Source organism: Sphaeramia orbicularis, chromosome 22 (assembly GCF_902148855.1).
Source record: "Sphaeramia orbicularis chromosome 22, fSphaOr1.1, whole genome shotgun sequence".
Classification (NCBI taxonomy): Eukaryota; Metazoa; Chordata; class Actinopteri; order Kurtiformes; family Apogonidae; genus Sphaeramia; species Sphaeramia orbicularis.
Window position 1 is genome coordinate 37,381,941 of NC_043978.1, and position 21,765 is coordinate 37,403,705.

At 42.3% G+C, this 21,765-nt stretch overlaps 1 protein-coding gene across 4 annotated transcripts in view; it reads left to right on the forward strand.

Annotated features, from left to right (window-relative positions):
- The window catches only part of ralgapa2 (Ral GTPase activating protein catalytic subunit alpha 2), a 101,142-nt gene that overhangs the window by 67,071 nt on the left and 12,306 nt on the right, over positions 1–21,765 (forward strand). For all 4 annotated transcript variants that reach the window (XM_030126099.1, XM_030126102.1, XM_030126100.1 and 1 more), the window contains 4 exons: positions 520–643; positions 737–892; positions 3,730–3,888; positions 5,160–5,287. In XM_030126099.1, the coding sequence (XP_029981959.1) occupies positions 520–643; positions 737–892; positions 3,730–3,888; positions 5,160–5,287 (567 nt within the window). The remainder of the gene's footprint in view (positions 1–519; positions 644–736; positions 893–3,729; positions 3,889–5,159; positions 5,288–21,765) is intronic.

Genomic DNA, 21,765 nt, shown 5'->3' on the forward strand with positions numbered 1-21,765 from the left:
ATGTTAAAATTTTGTTGGCCATGAATATTTTTGGGTCTCATTACTTCTTCTGGTCTTAATGCTGAACCTTTGTGTTTCTTCAACAAGTACATATTTAACCAAGGTATCAAATATTTAAAATTAAGAATGACATTATTATTCATCCTGTTTGTCAAAATGTGTTGGATCTTGAATAAGTTTGGTGAGTTCACACATTTTGTGGATCATAAAATAATTGTGATAATAATTATGATGATTTTCTGATCAGCAACACAACAGATTAGCACTGGTCACTGCCATAGGTGAGTGCCATTATATTTGCCATCAGACTGATGGGAGTCAGCAAGGCCAGCATTGGCCAATATGTGTGCATCCCTACTTGATTACACAAGGAGCAGAGATTTCAGTCAATCAAATGTTATCTTTTTCATTTGAAGTTGCTTTTAAATGTGTGTTATGAGTGAAATTTTGTTTGCTCTGTTGTTGTTTTTTATTAAAATGCAATTTTAATTACAATTTGTAATGTTTTGTGTTGTATAGTCGTGAAACACACAAGATTGCCGTATTCTACATTGGAGAAGGCCAAGAGGACAAGTGCTCCATCTTGTCCAACAGTGCTGGCAGTCAGGCCTATGAAGACTTTGTATCTGGACTAGGATGGGAGGTACAGACGACAGACCTTCAGCATACACTGCTAAACATACTATGTCCACAAACCTGCAACCGCAACACACTAAACTGTTCATTTGTCCTTCAGGTGGACCTGGCCACACACTGTGGTTTCATGGGTGGCCTTCAAAGGAATGGCAGCACAGGTCTAACAGCTCCTTACTATGCTACCTCCACCATGGAGGCCATCTTCCATGTCTCCACACGCATGCCATCTGATTCTGATGACTCCCTCACTAAAAAGGTACTCAGCCTTTTTATGTATATGGTCTTGATCTGTTTTTACCCCTCAGCCAACTTCTGGTCAAAGGGGTATTGTTAATATATGTAGAAGCACATTTTCACGCCCATCTTGACATTTGTGTTATTCTGTGGATGTTAATTCCTGAGTACATTATTAAATTAGGGGAATACTGCTTTGTCTGGTTGATGCAGTGAAATGGCTACACAGTCCGGTCGGCCCAGAGCACTATGTTGCTGTAGCCTTCAGCTCTGTGTTAAGCTGTGATCAGGAGGTGTGATTCTGGAGTGCGAGCATTGATTAGTGACCCTGGCCAGGCGGGCCTGAGGAGTAGAGAGTCGCGGGCGCGTGAGTGAAGAGAAGGCATGTGCCGCTGTGGTAATGACTATGATTCTGCTAGCCCCTGCCCCCCTCCCTGTGTGCTGTGACCAGGGCCTGGATTCAGCCATTAGCTCTCCCTGCTAGGGCAGGCGCCGGCCGGATGCCGGCAGGATCCTTTTATCCAATTCCTGCTGCCGCCACAGGAGCGATCGATTGGGTTCTGCAGTAGGATTCTGAGGTGTAGTGCACCAGTAGCAGTTAGCACGAAGAAATGAGCCACAAGGCCCCTGCCCGTGCTGCCAATCTTCTCATACAGTTCCCTGCTGAGAGGGGAAATTCATCAGGCTCTCCTCATATCCAACCCCCCTCCAATCCTCTGCAGCCCCCTCCCAATCCCCCTCTCTGTTTCACAAATAACCACCTTCTCATTCCAAACCCATACTGAACCTGTGTTCTGTGAGTGCTAAAATTAGTTAGACTCAGTAAAGATTTTCACTTTGGTTGGCCAGAGTGAGGCGCTGAAGGGGCGGGTATACTCACAGTTGAGTTCAATGTAATTGCACATGTACACCTTGCACAGTTTCCACACCAGCCACAGGCCGCATAGAAATTGGCAGGCTGGTTGTAAACGCAGATGCTTCAGAAAAAAACATAGGGGGCGGGGGAAGAGACAAAAAGTGGTATGAAGAATTGGAATGAGAAACACGCTTCATCTTTGTCCAAGTAGGATGTTTCCCTGTCAATTTAAAAATAACACTTTTAGTCCAGCAGTCACCCACTTTACTGCCTGTACCGACTGAGGCATACTGTTGGGAGAGACGAACGGGGGATCTCTCACTGGGCAGATTGCCTGTTTGAAGACAATGAAGGGGGGAAAATAAGACCTAACCCAAAAAGAAAAGAGGAAAAACCATGAATTCCTCAATCCAATTGTGGGTTTAGGCAGTGCAGGCTGCAGCAGTAGCAGCTGTCTTCAGTAATGTGGTTATAGAAGCGACCTGCAGGGTTGGGGTCAGGCCATCTAGACCGAAAACGTGTATGTGTGTGTTTGTAGAAGTGAGAGAGATAGTCGGGTGCTTTGGCTATCACATTCACCCTGAGGCACAAAAGCTTAACTGGGCTGCTGTGGGTTGTTTTTTTTTATAAGGAGGCACTTGTCTTCTGGGTGTGCTGGACTCTTGTATCTATGTGTGTGAAGACCATTAGCTGGGTGTGGGGTCAAAACACACTAATTGACCAAGACCCTTTGGCTTGAATCATATTTTGTGTAATAAAGAAAATAGCTTCAAACATTCAGATGTGATTATCAAAGGAGTAAATAGATCAGTGCAGAAGATGATTGACTTGAGCATAAACATCCTCATTAAACTTGTGATTCAGCTCATCCAAATGCTAATATCTTAACCCAAATTAACATCCCAGTGTTGATTGTCTGCTCCAAATGCATATTCAACATTTTCTCTGAAATTATCCCAGTGACTGACCTGGTTGGTACCTGCTGATCCTTGGACAGACAAACTGAACTGGCGAGTGCCAGTAATCAACATGCCGTGGATTTGTTTAAGATTACTGTATTACCATAATTAAGGGTTTATAATAGAATGTGCTAATTGCATTTTTGGTGGCAAGGGCATGTTTCTTAATGGCTCATTAGACCCACAGTACATTGGCAGATGTTTTCTTCTGAGTAGAGGCCCACTTTCCATTCATTGTCCATGATACCCCAGTATAGGGTAGAAGAGCCTGATTTGCCATCACTCGTTCACCAACTAGTAAGTGATGTGCACTTGTCAGAAAATATAATGTAGTCTTGCCCATCTATTTACTTTGGAAGGGGAAAGAGCTGTTTACCCGTTTCAAAGTAGCATCAGTCAATTTCCTGCCATTTAAGTGTATTTTCTTGTCCTGCCCAGATTCAGATCTGTGTTTTGAATAGAGTGGAAATGAGAAGCAATTTTATCTTTGATGGGGAAAGTTAATTGGATTTGAATTATTTGGTTTTAAAATGCTCAATTTTGCACATTTTGTGTTTGCAATTTGAATTTGTAATGAAAAGGCTAAAAAAAGAGGTAAAACTGAAGCCTTGACCTCATTTAAACAATTGTTTTCAAACAAAGTTCGTGATTTAGCCACAAGCAGTCACCTTGTTCTTCCACCTGCAACATTTATGATTAATTTTAAGCACCTGGATGCAGCACCTTAAACACAATAAATGAATAAAGAATCATGTGCAGTGTGTAATATCAGTGTTGGTCTTGATAAATGCGGTTTGCTTTGTTTCTGGATCTTTTACTGCCCTGTCAGTAAACAAATAGTCGGCCATTCTTTTCTGCATATACCTCCTGTGCATTAGTTCACTCTTCAGCCTCATGAAGGTGGCCTAACATGTTCCTGACTGAATTAACTCTTTGACTTGCCCTAATCGCTTTGAATTTGTGTTCTTATCATCATCACCATAGAGATGAAAATTACCCGTATTTGCTAGGCACTTGATTAGGCTGATTTTGTTTGTTTGGCAGCTGCGTCACCTGGGAAATGATGAGGTGCACATAGTGTGGTCAGAGCACACCAGGGACTACCGTCGTGGCATCATCCCAACTGACTTTGGGGACGTGTTGATTATCATCTACCCTATGAAGAACCACATGTATTTCATCCAGATTATGAAGAAACCACAGGTAAACGACTTCAGTTAATACATTTGATTAATTCAGTTGTGAACGCGAATTAACTCATTTGAAGTGGCGAGTTGAATGTTTTTTAATTAGTTTTTTTTTCCCTTTTTTTTCCCTTTCACTACTAATTGAGTTATTTTCCAGTCACAGGAAGCAAGAAAAACAGGTTACTATGGTTATGAATTAAAACAGAGCCTTTCCTTTGCCTTCTGGTCAGAGTTTCCTGTTAGTTTTTAGGTTCTATTTCCTTTTGCAGTCTCCATCAGAAGCCTTAGTTTGCCCCTACTCCAGCAGCGGATTATTACCCACACTGTGGGTATGTGCTCTCAGAGATGGTTACTATCATTGCTACACTAGCTTTCATCTTGGCTACTACACAGTACTGCACTCAACGTGTGGCCTTCTAGAGGATAGTGAAATTTCTTTTGAGAACAACCTCAGATGTTCAAACATATCTATAATCATTTTATGTGAGCATTTTTGACCATGTAAAAAAATCATGCATCATTCAAAAACTCTTATCTGGAAAATTCGGCTTTGTTTTCATTGTTGATTAGGTTTTCACTATGTTTAATTTTATCATTTATACAGACAGATGACAGAGAAATGCATAATAACTGTACCGCCTTGTGTCTGTGACTTTTCAAGTAAAATATTTACACTTCAAGAGTTTATTAACAAATCTCAAGTTTTCTGCCGAATACCAGTCACTGCTGATTTGTCATTGGTCTCTGTTACATGTGTTTGAGAACTTCACTATAACTGGTTATTGTACCATCTGAACTACCAAGTTGAAGACAGCAGGACCTTTTTGAGAGACTTTGACATTCACGTCAACTTCCAGGTCAACGACCATTGAGCTTTAATGATTAAGGGCCTCCTTCCAATATGCGTGAACAGACGCATGTACCCACACTAACACACTGCCGCTAACATGCATATTGCCCCTTTGTGTTTGTTCGGTTGTTCAATAGGAAAGCATTGTTTAGTATTGATTGTCATTTTAATTTCATTTACCTAGCACTGATTCGCATTAGATATGTGTGGTTGTCATGCAAAGTTACGTAAAATCCAATTTCAACTTGAACCCTTGCCCCAAACAGATGGACAAACGGTTAAAAAAAAAAAGAGGTAAAAGATTTTTGATCAGCTCTTTGTTCTGTTTTGGGCATTTTAGCAAGAAAGGTACAAAAACTAACTAAATATACTCTGAATCAATTTGGAAGTTAGATGTTTTAATTCCAAATTCTACACCATTTTTCTTATTTTCTCAGGTTCCTTTCTTTGGGCCTCTGTTTAATGGCGCCATCATCACTGGGACACTGCTGCCAAGCTTAGTGCGGGCCACCTGTATCAATGCCAGCAGAGCTGTCAAGTCCCGGTTGACTCTCTACCAGAGCTTGTATCCTTTATTTTACTCCTCATGCCTTCTGCTTCATTTAGTGTTCACTATCCCGTACAGGGTTTACTCTGAGGAATAATATTGAAATTAACCCTTGACTACACATGAAGGTAAGACCATTCAATGTTGTGTACACAGATTTAGACATTTTATTTTAGGGTGATTCTGTAATATGCACTGGATAACACCCCTGAGTTTATGTTTTTCTGCATCACCAGCAACCCGTCAGCCAACCTACACAGCTGAGTGCTGACACTGATCTTTATGGGCTGGCTGATTTACATACAGCTATTAGACCGGGGCTGCTTCACAGCCTGGAGCAGCATGTGAGGCTGTGTGTGGCTGTTTTGGGTGGGAGCACAGATAATGTGTCATCATCTATCACTACCATTTTATGGAGCACATGAGGAGCCAAAATAAGAGCAAAATAATCAAATGCATACAAGTGCACGTACACAAACATACGCTCCCTCATCCCTCCACCCATCCATCCAACAGTGTGCCGTTAAGAGTCTGACTCCAGCTGTAGTTGTCAGTTGGTTTAAAGGGAGTGTAATCACCAATGGTGATGAATTAGCATGTGAATGCCAGCAGCATAGAGTTGGGGGGGTGGGATGGGGGGTGAGCCGGGATGGCCCCTGGAGGGGGAAACCTGATCTCCCCAACGCCCCACTCCTCCTCGGACAGCATGTATAGCACCGCCTCACCAGAACCACGCTGCCCCTCTGGCGGTTGCTATAGAAACCTTCCCCCAAGGAGGTTTCATTTGGATGGAACTGTACTATCTATTGTTTTAAGACTTGGGCATGTTTGCAGAAGTTTTTTTTTTTTTTATGTATATAAACTAACTCTTTATTCTGGTTGTTTACAAAATGGCGTTTGCTTTTTAAATGTACTCCAACAAATACCCAATGCGTGTTTACAGTTGGCTGTGTGTAAGTATGCATGTGCGTGCATGTGTTTCACAATGCATCACATCCCTTAGCCCCCCACCCCTATATCAGGCCTTGTCTGTGTGTCCCCCGGGGCATCCTGAGTGACAGATGTCTGTTACCCGACGCCAAGTGAATTAGCCCAGTGTGACTCTGTGCTAGAGGGGGGGCCAGCCGAAGGCCTGCCTGCCTCTGTAAGCCTCCGGGTGTGTGTGTGTGTGTGTGTGTGTGTGGGGGGGGGCAGTACTAGGCCCGGACTGGGCCACAATAGCCTTACCTGGCATTCCTTAGCAGACGAGCAGATCGCACAAAGGCATGATCTATGAAAAGAGATAAGCACTGCCTCTGGAGCTCCAGTAGTGATAGGCTGCCAGGCCTCACACACTCCAAGAGAGGAGATGAATGAATGTGCCAAGCAAAGCCCACTGCCAGCAGCAGTATCTGCATGTCTGTCTACTGTTTGTCTGCCTAGCTAGAGGAGCTTTAGAGGAGAGAGGCAATATGAAAAACTAATGAATGGCCACAGTGTTAGGTTTGTTGATTGTCATGTGATTAAGAAGACACATTTGGAAGTGACATCATCATGGCATATCCTGACTTTTACAGTATCCGGCATCATTTTCGATGGTGTGATCCATAAAGTCTGAGAGGCAAGCACAGTTAGTCTTTAATATGCTTTCAGCACTGGAGTCACTGTTTTATTATACCAGACCAGCTGTTTTAACTTTTTTTTCCTTGTCAGTCGTCATTCTTCCATCTTCTTTGAATATGCGGCTCCTTATCTTTCACAGACTGGAACAATGATCTAGCCTCTTTTTTCAGGATGTGCGTTTTTTTGTGCAAAATGAAAATCCTCATCCTTAGTTTACCCCTTCACAATGCCTTAACAATCCACAGCCTGCATTCTGCCTGTGAGACCACTCTCCAAGGTAATTAGTTGAATATTTCTTCAAAGAGAAGCTATATGACCCCCGTGTGTCCAGATAAAAGGCCAGTATGGCGCTGTGGCCCCCTCTCTCGCTCTGTCACAAGGCTCAAGAGGACTCCAGCAGTCTGCTGCAACGCTCACAGGATCTCTTAGACTAATAGGATTTGATATTGAAAAATGACCACCAGCAACATTTTCAGAAAATACAGACACAGATAGACCACAAGAGTGTTTTTCAGATATCCCTCCTTCTTTCTCTTTCTGCCTCTCTTCCAATCACATCCTCTGTGTGCCTTTTTCTCATTTTCTCCTTCTGTTTTTGAGACTTTGTGACATTTGTGTACTTGGCTTTTGTTTTTTCACTCAGAGGCCAGATTTCAGTGTCAGGTAGAATTTGTGTCAATTTCTTCTGTCAAGATTCAGTCTTGGCCGTCATATCACAAGCCTCTCACAGACAACTCATAATGTATCATCTATTATTTATATGCCTGATGGAAATTGCAGCTGGTCTGGCTTTGTGTATTCTAAGTGTATTGTCTGCAAGTTGCCCTCTCCATAGCTGCATTTTGACTACTCCTGACCACAAAATGTAGGAGCAAATTAAGCTTTTATTAAACCACTACTTTTTATTGTCTCATCAGCAACAGAGTCATAAGTAATTGTCTGTTGATGCAACTCACTGCATGAAGATGTGTATGACATGCAGTGTTGGTTGGAAGTGTGATGACCTTGTAAACTGCTGTCATGTATCGTATCGTGAAAAACTCTTTCATATTGTCACTATCAAAAAGCTAAGATTCATTTCTTTCTTCAACAGCCACTTGATTTCGATGTGCCATCCGCCACTCTTTATGATGGGGGTATTGTTAAGGGTAGAAATGGTCTGTGTGCGTGTGTGTGTGTGTGTCTCTGTGTGTGTGTGTGTGTGTGTGTGTGTGTGTGTGTGTTAGGGCGGCAGCAAGTTTCTAATAGGTGAGACAGTGTGGAACTGACCTTGATTCAGAGACATTGCCTCCCTACTGGACAGAATCAATAGCTTTTGCACACTGCCCTTGGTCCCCATCCTCTGGTCTGACACACACATAAACACACATGCACACACACAGATCCATCTCCAGGCAGCGATCAATAACCATAATCTGTTTCTGCCCATCGCCAGTCATGCGAGCCAGGCTTTTAGGTGGTGTATGTGTGTGATTGTGTGTGTGTCTGCTTGTGTCTGTGTGCAGAGGAAGAAAGAAGAGAGGGAGGCTTGATCCTTTCAGTGGAACCCTGAAAGCCCACTGAAGTCTGTCATGTTCCCTCCCAAGCTCATATGAGCATATCTATAGTCCCCCAGCTCTGCAGAGAACAAGATGTACATAATTTCAATGGATGTATACTGAAAACATAATGGATATGATATCCTGTTCCTGCGCCCCCAGACGGCGTCATAATTATTACAGTTACTGCATTGACAATGACATATTCTCACACCCCTCCTGAGCAAGTTATTGTCCCTCTCTCTCACTGCGTCTTTGTCCAGTAGCAGCATGTTCTTTTGTATACTATAAGATTCCTCACCTAGAAGAGATGAAAGTGCGCCTGTATGCATGATAGGGTGTCATGAATAGGATCTGCCATGTTAGTGTTGTCTCACATGAATTATTTAGCATCGTTGATAGGTCTAATTTGCCAGCTGTTGTGCCATAACTGTCAGCAGTCTCATGGATAATACTCAGCAGTCTATATCACTGTGGAACACAGTGCTTGACTGGGCACAGTGAGACGCCAGGCTTGTCATTATATGCTGGGTTCATGTAATGGTCTGAGCTGATATGAGCATAACTAGCCAACTTCCTGTTTATGGAAAACGCTGCTGTCAGGTGTTGGCCGAAGACTCAAAGATCTAGCAAGTATTACAAACAGATAATTTGTGATTTCCCTAAAATATCTTGAAGGCTGGTTTTTCAGAGGCCCAAAGAGCAGAACTCGTCTCATATGAATGATATTGATTCTCCATCTGTGTATTTGCAATAATAAATATGAGCCTTTTGGTTTGGCTAAGACAGATGGCTGTTGGGTGGGTAGGTAGTGGGGTTGTGGGTTAGGTCCATTTCTGAGCTGAAGTGTCCTTGCTTGGAGTTGGCCAGGCTGGTCTGAGCACAGGCTGGCATTGGCTTTGATAGAGCGGTTGAGAGTTTACACAGTATTTGGGGGGCTACAGAGAAAGGAGGGGTCTCCCCCCCACTGAATGTTTTAACCTAATCCCATTATCAGTGTAGCGCACTGCCTCCCATCTCTTCCCCCTCCTTATCCTTACTCCCTCCCACCCCTCTCTCCAGCTGACCAGCTGTTCCTGCCGGGACTCACGACAATGTCCGATGTGTTCAGATCACTGAGTACCCCCCTCCAACGCACACACAAATTTGCCAAGCACAGTCCATGCACAACCAAAGCAATTGCCTAGCCTATTGCTGGAACCTAGGAGGGCCTGCAGGGAGGAGGGTGTTAGTTAGGGAAGAAGGGGGGAGCTTTGGGGATGCGGAGTGGGCAAGCACAGGCCTGTCAAACCAAGAGCCCTGACTCAGGAGGCAGTTCTGCTCGCATGGCATATGGCGTCTAGCTTCATACAACATGCAAAAGTATTCTCTCCCTTTGCCCCCTCTCATCCACTCCCCCTCCCTGTCTCCCTCCCCTGCTGCTAATGTAGAATGACTCATAGCATTACTCATTTTTTTTTCTCCTCCGTTTCACTCACACATACACCCCCCCCCCCCAACACACACACACACACACACACACACACACACACACTAGTTCCTCCTCCTCTTGCCACCCATCCCGTAACAAAAGGCGTCCGCTGCATGGCACCCACACCCTAAAAGCCCTGGGGGCCCAGCTCAGCCCAGCCTGTACTCTTAGGCCTCAGCTTCATGGGGCCGCCCCTTTTTAAACACAGGTAGAGCAGGCGTGGAACCAGACGGCCAACAGCAGGGACCCAGAGCCCTCCTGGAGTACCGTACACACACTGCGGGTGTCAAACTGTTGTGTCTGTTGGCTTGTTTGTATGTGCAGAAACTGAATGATAGTACAAAACCACCAGGCTTTGTGTGTTTATGAATATGTGTCTTAGGCAGCCTTTCTGTCAACCTATTTTTTCCCAAAGTGACTGTAGTCAATGGGTCTTTTTAATTTCAGTGGTTAATTTTACATTGTGTTATAATTTCATTCTTTTTCTTATTTTAATAAACCATTCAAAATTAAAATTTTTATAGAAAAAATTAAATGACAAGGAATTGTGCCATTTTCTGCCCGCACTGTAACCCAAAGAATGTCATGCTCTGTGTATCGTAAAACTTGAACCCCCACCCTCATGCCCCTCCTTTTTCTCTCCGTCTGTTGTGCATTCATGTCTGACATCTGTCTGTTTGTGAGCGGCAAAGTAAAAGCCAAGAGGACTGGCAGTTTTATGTGGATTCACGCCTTTCCTGTCCTTTTCCCTGTTCTTACTTAGTGTATCATCGAGTATTTTTTTAATAGTGTAGATTTATATTGTAGGCTAATGTCGGCATGTTTGATTCTGTACCAGTGCCTACATTTCCACCACAAGTAAAGATCTATTTATTTATTTATTTTATTCTTTACTACTAAATAACCAGTGTAGGTGAGCTTTGTCCTTGGTTCTACAGGTCAGGCAGCAAAAATAATGTAAGTATTGTGTCTATAGCAGTGCTCATGCCTTTAACCTAATATGTTTGAATGCTTGTTTAACATTTTATAACTAACTAGTAGCTATCATTTACCACAAATGAAAATAGCCTCCCGTGTTTAATTTAAAGTTTCAAGTCAAACTGGTCCTAATTAAAATCACAACTTTCTGTGCTATTCATTCTGTTGAAGGATGCACTTGAACATGCAGGGTTGAAAGGGAGAAATCAGGCCAAACTGACTATTTGTATGTAGTGGAATGATTAACTACATTGGGTTGAATGTTAACAATAAATTACTGTACTGACTGTCTTGCTAATAGGTCATCTGTGTATCCTGCACTCAAATACCCCTGACCTCAGAGTCACCACTGGACTAGTTGGGACTGCGTTGCCATTGAGAAGACATGTTCACGGTGATTGATGTGGTGGTGGTGCTTCTAGCACTGGTGTAAAAACCTGTCTGTCTGCTTTAAGTGATTAGCATCAAGCTAGTCATTCCATCTGTTCTCCCTAGCCCTGTTTAATTAATGAACTTTCTTTCTCCGCCCCATAGCCAGCCAGTGCAACACTAAAGCAAAAGCTGTTAGCCCTCTCAGGTTATCCAAATGGATGCGTGTTCTTGCCCCCCCTCCTTTTTCTTCAATGGGTGCGTTCTCATTGATTAGTTATGTTTTGTTTTCCCGTCTTTTGTCTCAGGGTTCTTGAAGGGAGGGTTAATGAGCTTTCCTGGCAGGCTGTAGCGCTTGGAATCCAGGGATAAATGGGAATAATTTTGTTGTTTTTTGGGGGTTTTTTTGGTTGTTTTTTTGTGATGGACTTGGCAGAGACTTGAAACCTCGTGCCACTGTGTGTGTGTACAAGTGTTAATGTGAATGATAATGTGTGTTTGGGTGTGTGTGAATGGCTGTGAGGCGGGGTATATTGCATTTCATCCCTGCTGATCCATTATTCCTCTTCAGAAGGAGGGAATCTTGAACACTCTGTCAACACAGTTGGTTCTGTCATTATTTATCTTTCAGCAATCTCTGCAAAACTCTTGTGTTGTCCTCTTTTTACAACCAGGTACTCTCTCTCTCTTCCTTTATGTCCCCTCTTCCTTCCGTGTCTCTTGTTACAAGGACATGGACAGCTCTTTGTCCAGCTAAAGCTGCCCTCTTTTGTTTGTGCGGCCTTTTTTATCCTTGTGCTAATCGCCGTGGTCGTGTGCCTGAGTTGGACCCCATATTTCACGCTCGGCTCTCCTTTGTTTGACACACCGCCCCTGATAAGAATTCCAATTCTAGGGCCTCTCTGATATTGAAATCCAACAGCGGTTAGAAAGAGCCTTCAATCATCCATTATCTGTGCTCCAGTGATTACCATTCAATCTCCCAGGGCCCAGGCTCCTCATCACTGGCCCCAGAGCTGAGGCCGTCCCCTGAAAGAACCTGCATCCCTTAACGCCTGTGTCACATTCAAGCATATCCATAGATATTTCTGACGCTGACTTGAGACAGCCCCGCATTGAATGCTGCTGGGAAATGTCAGTGAAATGTCACTCATCGTTCTCCACTGGAATCTTTTGGTCTCTGATGTGGCCTTGGGTTTTGGGGGGGACTCTTGTGCAGACATGTTGTGACATTATTGGATTTCTTTGTCCCTAAATGGCCATTAATTTTTTATTCAAGTCTCTTTTTCTTTTTGTTAGGAGACATGGATTGCTCTTTTTTACATAAGGCTTTCTTGCTTTTAATGTCACCGATTGGCTGTTTTAAGAAGGAATTAGTTGATTATTTATAAGTTGAACATTAATGCCTCTTTAATTGGTTCAAAGGCCATGTCTGCTGCTGCGCTGGCCTGTGACCATTGTTCTCTTTTGAAGGATGTCCTTGTGCCTAGGTGCATTTGCATTTTTGCACAAAATGGAATTTTCTCCATTGACAGACAAGGGAAGGCAAATAAAGACGTAACATAAATTTAAAAAAAAAAATCTGCTTATTTGTTTTTGTGCATCATATACCTCTTCTTAGAGAAAGTAGCATTTGATATTTAAATAGTCTGTCTGTCTTATTGTCAAGTGGTGGTTGTGGCTGAAAAGAGGAGCACCAAGAATGACTGCCCGAATGTTCTTTTCCATCTGGTACAACATGCAACATATTGAAGTTAATGTCAAACAAAGAGAAAGTATTTTATGTTGTAGATGCAGGCGCAGCTCATACTAGTTGCAGTAAGTGTATTTTTAAATACGTATTCTTGTGTGAACTTGACAGTGAGGGTTTATACAACATATGATTAACATTTTAGTGTTTTCATCATTTAGCCGGCATTTTCTTATTGTTGAAATGGAAAAGAAGCTTTGTGCTGCAGATATCCACTTATCCCCACTCTGTGTTTAGATGCACAACAGCTCTCAGTACCTTTGTTCAGTGTAGTGTACATGTCTTCATTAGTTATGTATAACCTCTAATTACTATTGATGAGACTCTAGCTGATTTGGGTACAAATCTATAGCTTTTGTTATTCTAATGAGTGTTATTTACCCTCAGATCTCCAAGCCAGAGGGCTTTGGAATGGGGCTTTGTGTAGGCAGATATAGCAAGGGTCGCTCTAGCTACACCCACTTGTTTTTGTATCTGCCGACTTTTACAAAATCCAGTTTTCCTCCCCCCACATCATTGCCCGTCTGCGTGGATGTATAGCACTTCCCGCTCCTCCATCTGTTTTCGTCCACCCATGAAAAGGTCCATTATAATCTGCAAGATGCACAGTTGACGTGCCGTGAGCTGCGTCTGAACCAATCAAGGCACTGCACAGAACTTAGGCCACAAATGCAAGAGCCCCAAGCCCCTCCCTCAAGTTATTTTTGATTATCTGAGCACTATGCTTGAGATCTTTAGTTGGACAAGTTTTAATAACGACATTGTCTTCATCATCCCTTTACCCTATAAAGGCTTCCAGTCTGAATGGAGCTGTATGCAGGCCCACTGGATGATGGCAGGCTCCTGATTAACCCTGGAGTGACTACCTAATGTCATTGAAGGAGGGCCACCTGGCTGTGAGACTGTACAGTCAGCTGCCACTGAAGGGCCAGAATAGGAGACGACCAGGTGTTGGGCTCCAGCCCCCCTAATTGTTGCCATGTAATAGCCTGCTTGACTGCACAATATAGCCCAGGGGCGAGGATTAGGAAAAAGCTGTTGCCAACACAGAAGTCCATTTTCTTTTTTGCTCAAAGGTTTTGTGTGTGGGATTGTGTCCAAGGTTTTCTGTGTGTATACATATATACATCTCCCTTTCCCATCCGCCTCATCCATTACAATTACAGCAGGTAGAATACAGGCCCCAGTCCTGGCACCTAACCCACTCAACGCATTAATTCCAAACATACACCACAATAAGCTTTCTCTCAAATTTGGATTGGGACAAAATACTTTTTATAGTCTGAAAAGGATTAAGTCACAAAAAGCATCATCTAAATACAGCATTATCCCTAGATGTATGCACAGCTACTTGGCTAAAAGTAACTTCTACAAACTTATTTTAAGAGCAGCTTTATGGATAAAGTTGGAATTTGGGTTTAGTCATTTGAATGAATGGAAGAAAATGGAAAAATGTTTGTCTCCCCCGACTATTGCCGTGATTCAGCTTTCTACAATAAAATATTCAAAATTACTAAAAATAAATGGATCATATCAGCAGAGTATTTTTCATGCAGTTGGTAGCAGGCAGCAGGTGTAACTAAAATATTTAGCACTATGTGAGAGACCGCAGGCTACAATGAGCTTGATGTCATCAAATGCAAGGCGAGAATGTGGCGTGAACTGAGTTCACACTCCTACACAGAGCTGCTTAATGCTACATGTTGTTAGGTGGATTTTAACACCTTATATTTGTTAAACAAACATGAAGTCATTTGTCGTCAAATGTATGTGGTCTGTAACCAGAGTCAAAGAATCTGGTTATCTGAGTTTGGAAAAGAATAGATATTTGAAATAGAAAATCTATGGGAGCCATTTAAGATGGTATGATCACAGTAAGGAAAATGAAGTTGCAAAACATATTTACTTTGACATAAACATCTCATGTTTGATAGCAATTTACTCCTTAGCTCTTTGACAACATTTTCAGTCATTTTTATTATTATTCATAGCATTTGGGCAAATTATTTCAGTCCTATATATTAAATAAGATATTATGTATTATTTTAATCATGATAGTATTGATTGAAATATGTCAAAAATGCAAATGTGAGAGCAAATGAAATCACTGTTAGCCCAGAGTAACTAACCTTTCTCTTCCCAACTGTGTAACCTGGTGCTAATCATTATCATTCCCACTAAATGCCTGGCATTTTGCATAAAGACAGGCAGTCTAATTGGCCTAATGAACCTTTCATAGAGGGGGCAATGGAAGAACAAGAGACTTTATCTGCGGCATGTGTTGGCTGAGAGGCAGACAGAGATGCTTGGCCTTAACTCATCACAGTTATTCTGTTGCGCATGCCACAAGCATCATTAAAATTGCAGGAGCCTCTGTTCATTTTGTTTTAATATTTCATCAGTGCTTGTCTGAACTGTGTTATCATAGTGTTAAAATCAGAGCTATTTGGCATGACCCAGAGTTGGCACACTCATCTTGCAATTAAAGTGTCAGACTGGTTTCCTAGATGTGTCAGATAGATTAAAAATATCACAATACTTTATTTGCCATTCTGCTTCAATAAATCTATAAATCTGTGAATTTCCTGTGCAGGATTTACTTATAAAGTCTAAAATCCAGCAATCTTAATCTCATCAACCACCAACCAATCAATCAACCAGTCATAAATTTAGGCCTTAAAATGTCTGGTTGAATATGGAATTAATGTTACTTTTAATTGTATTACCTTCAGTCTCACTTTTAGATGTGTTTTTGGTCAACTTTGTTTGAAAACCAATATGACACCAATAACCATTAAAGGTGCGGGAGACTTTCGTGACCAATTTTTCATCAGATCTGTAAAACCTCAGTCATAGCCTAAGTATCACGAGTCTGTAAGTCTGTGATTACTCACCTGAATCTCTTGCATTACAGTGAACAATTTTGAAGTGCCATCCACCATAAACAAATCATGTGTTTACATTCAGAGCTGGGAGATAACTCGGGCATCTTCAGAATTTTGTCACAACGTGCATTGTGGGAAACGGAGGCTTGCGCAGCCGTCTGGCAGCAGCAGCTGCTAAAGACACGATGCGGAAACAGCAGGAGTTCCCTTCCCTCTATGCATATTCCTCCAGCCGTTTCCGCATTTCAGATGTTTCCACGTGTTTGCTTCATCCATATAATATCATATGGTCGCGCTGCCGCTGCAGGTGGCTACGCGAACCTCCCTTTCCCACAATGCACGTCGCGACAAATTCCAAAGATGCCCGAGTTACCTCCCGGCTCTGTTTGTAAACACATGGTTTGTTCATGGTGGATGGCACTTCGAAATTGTTCAACGTAATGCAAGAGATTCAGGTGAGTAATCACAGAAAGACTTACAGATTCGTAATAGTTAGGCTAAGACTGAGGTTTTACAGATTTGATGAAAAATTGGTCACGAAATTCTCCCACACCTTTAATGCAAAGTCTGGGAAGAGCATATGTATCTGGTGTGTCATGATACATTGTATGAGCTACTGTACCTTACCATCTCACTCAAAGAAACAGAAACATGCATGAGCATTAATGTTCATGTTCAATGTAAATAAATTGTTCCACAAATAATTTTGAGAGTATGATTTTCCATCTGTATTCAGATGTACTTTTTGTACTCTGTACTTTTTTGCCACAACAGACATGAAATAGGGCTGAAATTGTATTCATAATGGTCCTAAAAAAAGGTCTTAAATTTAACTTGTGGAAGCCTGCAGACACACTGCCGTGTGTCTGAGGCCTAAATTCTTTTCATGTATTTTATCTTTGACAGAGGTTAGTAGGAAGAAGAGGTAAAATGCTTTATGAGTAATCAGATGGTCCAGTGTGCCCTTCTCATTTTCATCTTTGACTTTTCATTAAAAGTTCAAATTGAGATTAGATGGATGCTGCAGTTCCCTGCCTTGATTCAGAGCAATTCAAATAGCAGGAAGTGAAAGAAAAATATCGTGCATATCCTCAGATAGCTCATATGATGCCCACCTTTGTCCTGACCTAATAACATATCCAGAAGGCTGAGGCATTCATGTCACTCTGGCCATCGTCACTGACAAAGGAGACCTTCAGAGAGGAGTCTCACCCAGCCCATCACAGAACTGTATCTGTTAATCTTCATCAGTATCAGCCTTTTGTAGCTCATCTTATTATGACTTTCTGTTAATGCACGGTGGAGGCCTGCGCGACTGTCTGGCTATAATGGGCCTGTGTTTGATTAATCATGTCGATCCATTGTGTTTCACATCTAAGGCTGCTCCGTTAGTACTCATCAATGGAGACCAGAGTCCTTTGAAAAAGAGATTGGTTACAGACTCATCTCATCGAAATACACAAGCTCGGTAGGCTTTGATGACAGTCATGTTCTGTTGCTACAATGAGTATGACGTAATGTTATCAGGGATTTTGTGGTTATCCTGTTTTTTTCTGGAGTATGAGGATGATTTGTTGCTCTGTCATTTTTTATCTTGTGAACTTCTCACAATCAGCTGGTTCTAACATAGTTTAGAGGTCAAGACTGACTTGGGTTTAGGTACTGGTCTTGTGATTTGTTGTGGCACAGAAATCGATTTTTAGTGTCCCCCAGAGGAACGGTGGGCTGCCAGAAGCTTGGCGTGCTTGAGAAAATGGGCGACTACTTCCTCCAGTCAGCTCGTAAATAACCTGCTCATGCCAACTTGCAGACATCAGATTTTGTCTGCAGCTGTGGCAAACGTGTGTGAAATCACTGATGGGCAGTGATGATGTCACAGGTTAGGAGTGATGTCACAGCCATAACTCCCCGTCCCGCCGTCTGAATGCCAGATGGACGGTAGAAAGGTGTGGAGGTTGGAGCTTAGAAGCTCTCACTGTGGGAAAGTCACCCCTCAGGAGGTGTCATTAACCTGGGCTTACTGTTTGACCCGACTCCTTTGGGGATGCTGAGCTCCAGTTTCCTGGACCAGCTCCTAATTAGACTACTTGTTAAAACTCTCTGCAACCAGCTATTCCTCTAGAGCATCTGATGTAGTGTATGTCTATGCACACCCAGCAAATGAACGCACAAACACCTCCACTCAGCATAATGCATCTGTGACACATTCAGACATTTTCTGTCCTGGTGTCGTTTCTACAGCAAAAAGCTGTTTAATGAGACACCAAGGTTTGAGTAGCTGCCATATAAAATGGGTGTGGGACACACACACACACACACACACACACACACACACACACACACACACACACACACACTATACAATCACCCTGCTGGCTAGGTTCTGTCATACACGCTCTCACTTTATCCATCTCAATCTGTTGTTCCTTCCCACTCTGCCATTATTCCTGCAGCCAGCTTTATTGCCACATTCACTCTCTCTGTTCCTATCTTTCTTCCCTCAGTGTCTCTCCATCTAAATGTCTCTGTCCTCCTCCCCGTTTTCCCATAATCACCTCACACCTCTGAGGGCCTCTGCTGAGACGAGCATCACACCTCAGCCCTCGCTGTGACAACAGGTACCTCTGGCACTCACCGCCCGGCCCCTCTCCAATCAACACCTGCTCTGCTTTATCCCTCTTCTTTCCTTCCCCCCCTTCATCTCACACTGGCCCCCCACCCCTTCTCTGTCTTCACTGCCGTTTTCCATGTTTCTATCCATTTTCTTGTATGTCAACTAATCGTTTTCCTGCATATCTCCTGTGTGCATTTCCTTCATCTGTGGCCACTTATCTCCTTTTTCATAAGAGTTAACAGTTTATGTATGTGCAGTGTAATCCGGTTCTCCATACCATTAGCTCCTAGACAGGATTTCTGACACTTTCTTAACAGCATGTTGGAGAATTACACGCACAGTTTCAGTCCATATTGGGTCTCTCAATCACATCACAATAGATTGTGAGGTAGTGTAGGATCATGGGAGTTACTGTTTTTACCACCATTAATAATCTGGTGTGACTCAAAGTAATGTATGAAAATTTTATTGACATCTTGTTTATTATCTTAAATACACATTATGGCATTTCTGTCCATCATTTTGTTTCTTATGACATGTAATTGATTGGGAATGATATGACACCACTGACAATGAGGCAGGCCATTACATCAAGTTATTTTTATGTTTTGTTGTTGACATACTATATCTCTCATCCAAACTGATATTTCATAATACTGTTGGGAGTAAGCATGTGGTACGAGGAGGTACGCCACCATGCCTTTAAACAAAAGACAAAATAAGGAGCATATCTGCTTTTTTACTGTGCTTACACTGGCACCCCGGCAACAATAAGCACCCCAGCACCCCCCACCCCTTCCTCTTAACAGGCCAATTATGTGACTGCTGGGAGTCAATGGCGCTGTGAGCTACTCCTGAGCTTCTCTCCTCACCAAGGTCAAGCTGATTGGCACAGGTTAATGGGCAGATGTGGGGCTAAGAGAGGAGGGGGTCAAGCACCTAGAGGCACCCTCCACCTCATCTTTAAACTGTCCCTCTTCACCACAAGAGCCCTTTTTACCACCAGTGCTTCTACAAACAGGATTAACCTTGGCTGCTGCTGTGGAGGCCAGAAAAGTAAAGAACAGGGTGTTCCTCTCTTAATCATTTTTTCAGGTTAATAATTACTTAAATGTTCTTTGGATGAAAGCTACATATTTGATATGGTGTGATGTCAAATGCATGTCGTCTCTGAGGATAATGAAGGAATTAGGTAGAAGTATAGGTATAACAACTGAAACTAGGTGAAGTGTTCTGTTTTTTTAACACTCTACAGCATTCCTACAGCCCACTCTTTTACTATGCCCAGCGAAGTGACAATTGCAATCCTTGCCACTGTCTTCTGTGACATTATCAGTGGATAGAACTAGAAATTAACCAATGAATGTGGTTTCTTAAACCTCTTCTAGTTTTCTACCTAATCTGGACCCTCACTCTTCTGTTCTGCATTTTCAAAATGGAAATGTCATTACTGTTTGTCACATATTCTACTTGTGCAGTCAATACAGAAGAAGAGTTTAGAGTCCTTTTCCTCCTCCTATTTTTTTCATATGTTGTTTAAATATGAATAAAGTACCAAACAAGGTTCCAATCTCAAGCTCAAGCACAGTCAATCTGAAGCAGTGGCGATTTCTCACAGACTGCAAGGGAAGCCCAGCTTCCCCTAAAATTATGAAAATTAAATGGTTAAATATGTACAGTTGTGTTGACATTTCATTGACTACAAATGTGTTAGAACACGTTCATCTCACAGATGAGTTCATTCAGAATCAGCTTTATCCCAAATCAACGGACGCGATGTTGTTCACTTCTCCATTCCCGTGTCTCTGTTTTCTCATTCGATCTCTGCTCAGTGCATTGGTCCGTAGACTGCGGGCGTCTATGGGCTTCAATGGGACTGAGTGGAACAGTTTTTTTCATTGCCTCAAAACTGGACGGTAATTGGATAAATGCCACAATGTTGTCCCTCCCCCAGACGCCGGGCGTCTCTGGGGGTGAATGGAGCTGTGGGCGGAGCTTGGCCGGGCTGGACGCCAGAATCCCACGTGCTGATTGGAGGATCAGTCGAAAGGCTGAATCCCGTTTGATTGACAGCTAGTTTGAGATCTACTCCTTCACTGACACAGTTTAGTTCAATACCATCGCACATTCTGCTGTGAAAGAGAGAGAGAGAGACCACTACGAAATTACTCGTTCATTTGTTGCACTGTAAATAAAACACACTCATTGTACTTCCTTGTTTTAATTTAACATAATTTCAGCGTTTTCTTGTTTCAGTTACATCATTTAATCATTTCTTGTTTGAGTTTAATATCGTTTTGTAGATAGTTAAATCAATCAAACTGTCGGCTAGGTCTCTTGTTTAAAAAGGCTGAAGTCTTACACCCACAATACAATGGGCCAAGGCAATCTAAGCAGCCTAGGACTGCTGGACATTCAGAGGACACTGGTCCAGTCCCTGGAAAAGACGCCTACTTGGTATGATAAGGTCACTGAGCATTTTCTTAAAAAGGAATGGAGGGACGAATGTATGTTTAAATAACTTGACTTTTTTTTTTTTTTTGATGTAAGCCGACAATGAGCTTCCCCTGTCTGAAAGATGAGCAGCCGCCACTGATCTGAAGCTACCCCATTGACTTTGTGCAGAATATATCAGTGAATACTCATTCCTTCTGAAATTCTAAGTACTTTGCAACAAGTGATCTTATTGGTACTTTCTGTGTCTAACTTTTGATCATCGTTATCTTGGTACTGACTAGTCTCTAAGTTACTACTATTGGCAGTCAGAAACAGTGCAGTGTGGTAATCACTTGGTTCCACTGTTGGCCTTTTCATAGTGATGAGTCACATCTTGGATTTATTACATATTATAGCACCAGTACTATTTTTCAGATTTTTTTGTTCCATCATGCTGTGGTCCTCTGGCTCAGATCATTATGGCCTATTCCATAGAGATTACAGCATATTCTATAGAGGTATACCACTCTTAATTCTTCAGAAATTACTATTGTTTGTGACCGAAGGGAAGATTGTGAAGATATTTTACATTGTTTCAGATACTGAATCGGTGACTCTAATCTTGGGTCAACCCAAAACTGTGATAATTGTGATTTCTGTGCTGCCAGGTGGAAGATCTGTGTGAAGCATGCACATTTTATAATTTCTAACTTGTTTGCAGAAATACGTAAACTGCAACTCGCCTGGGTGGTGAAAACATACAACTGCAAGGTGGTAATTCTAGATTATTTATGTTTTAACACATTCCCATCTCACAGAGTGTCAGCATTGATAATATTCAATGCTTCACCAG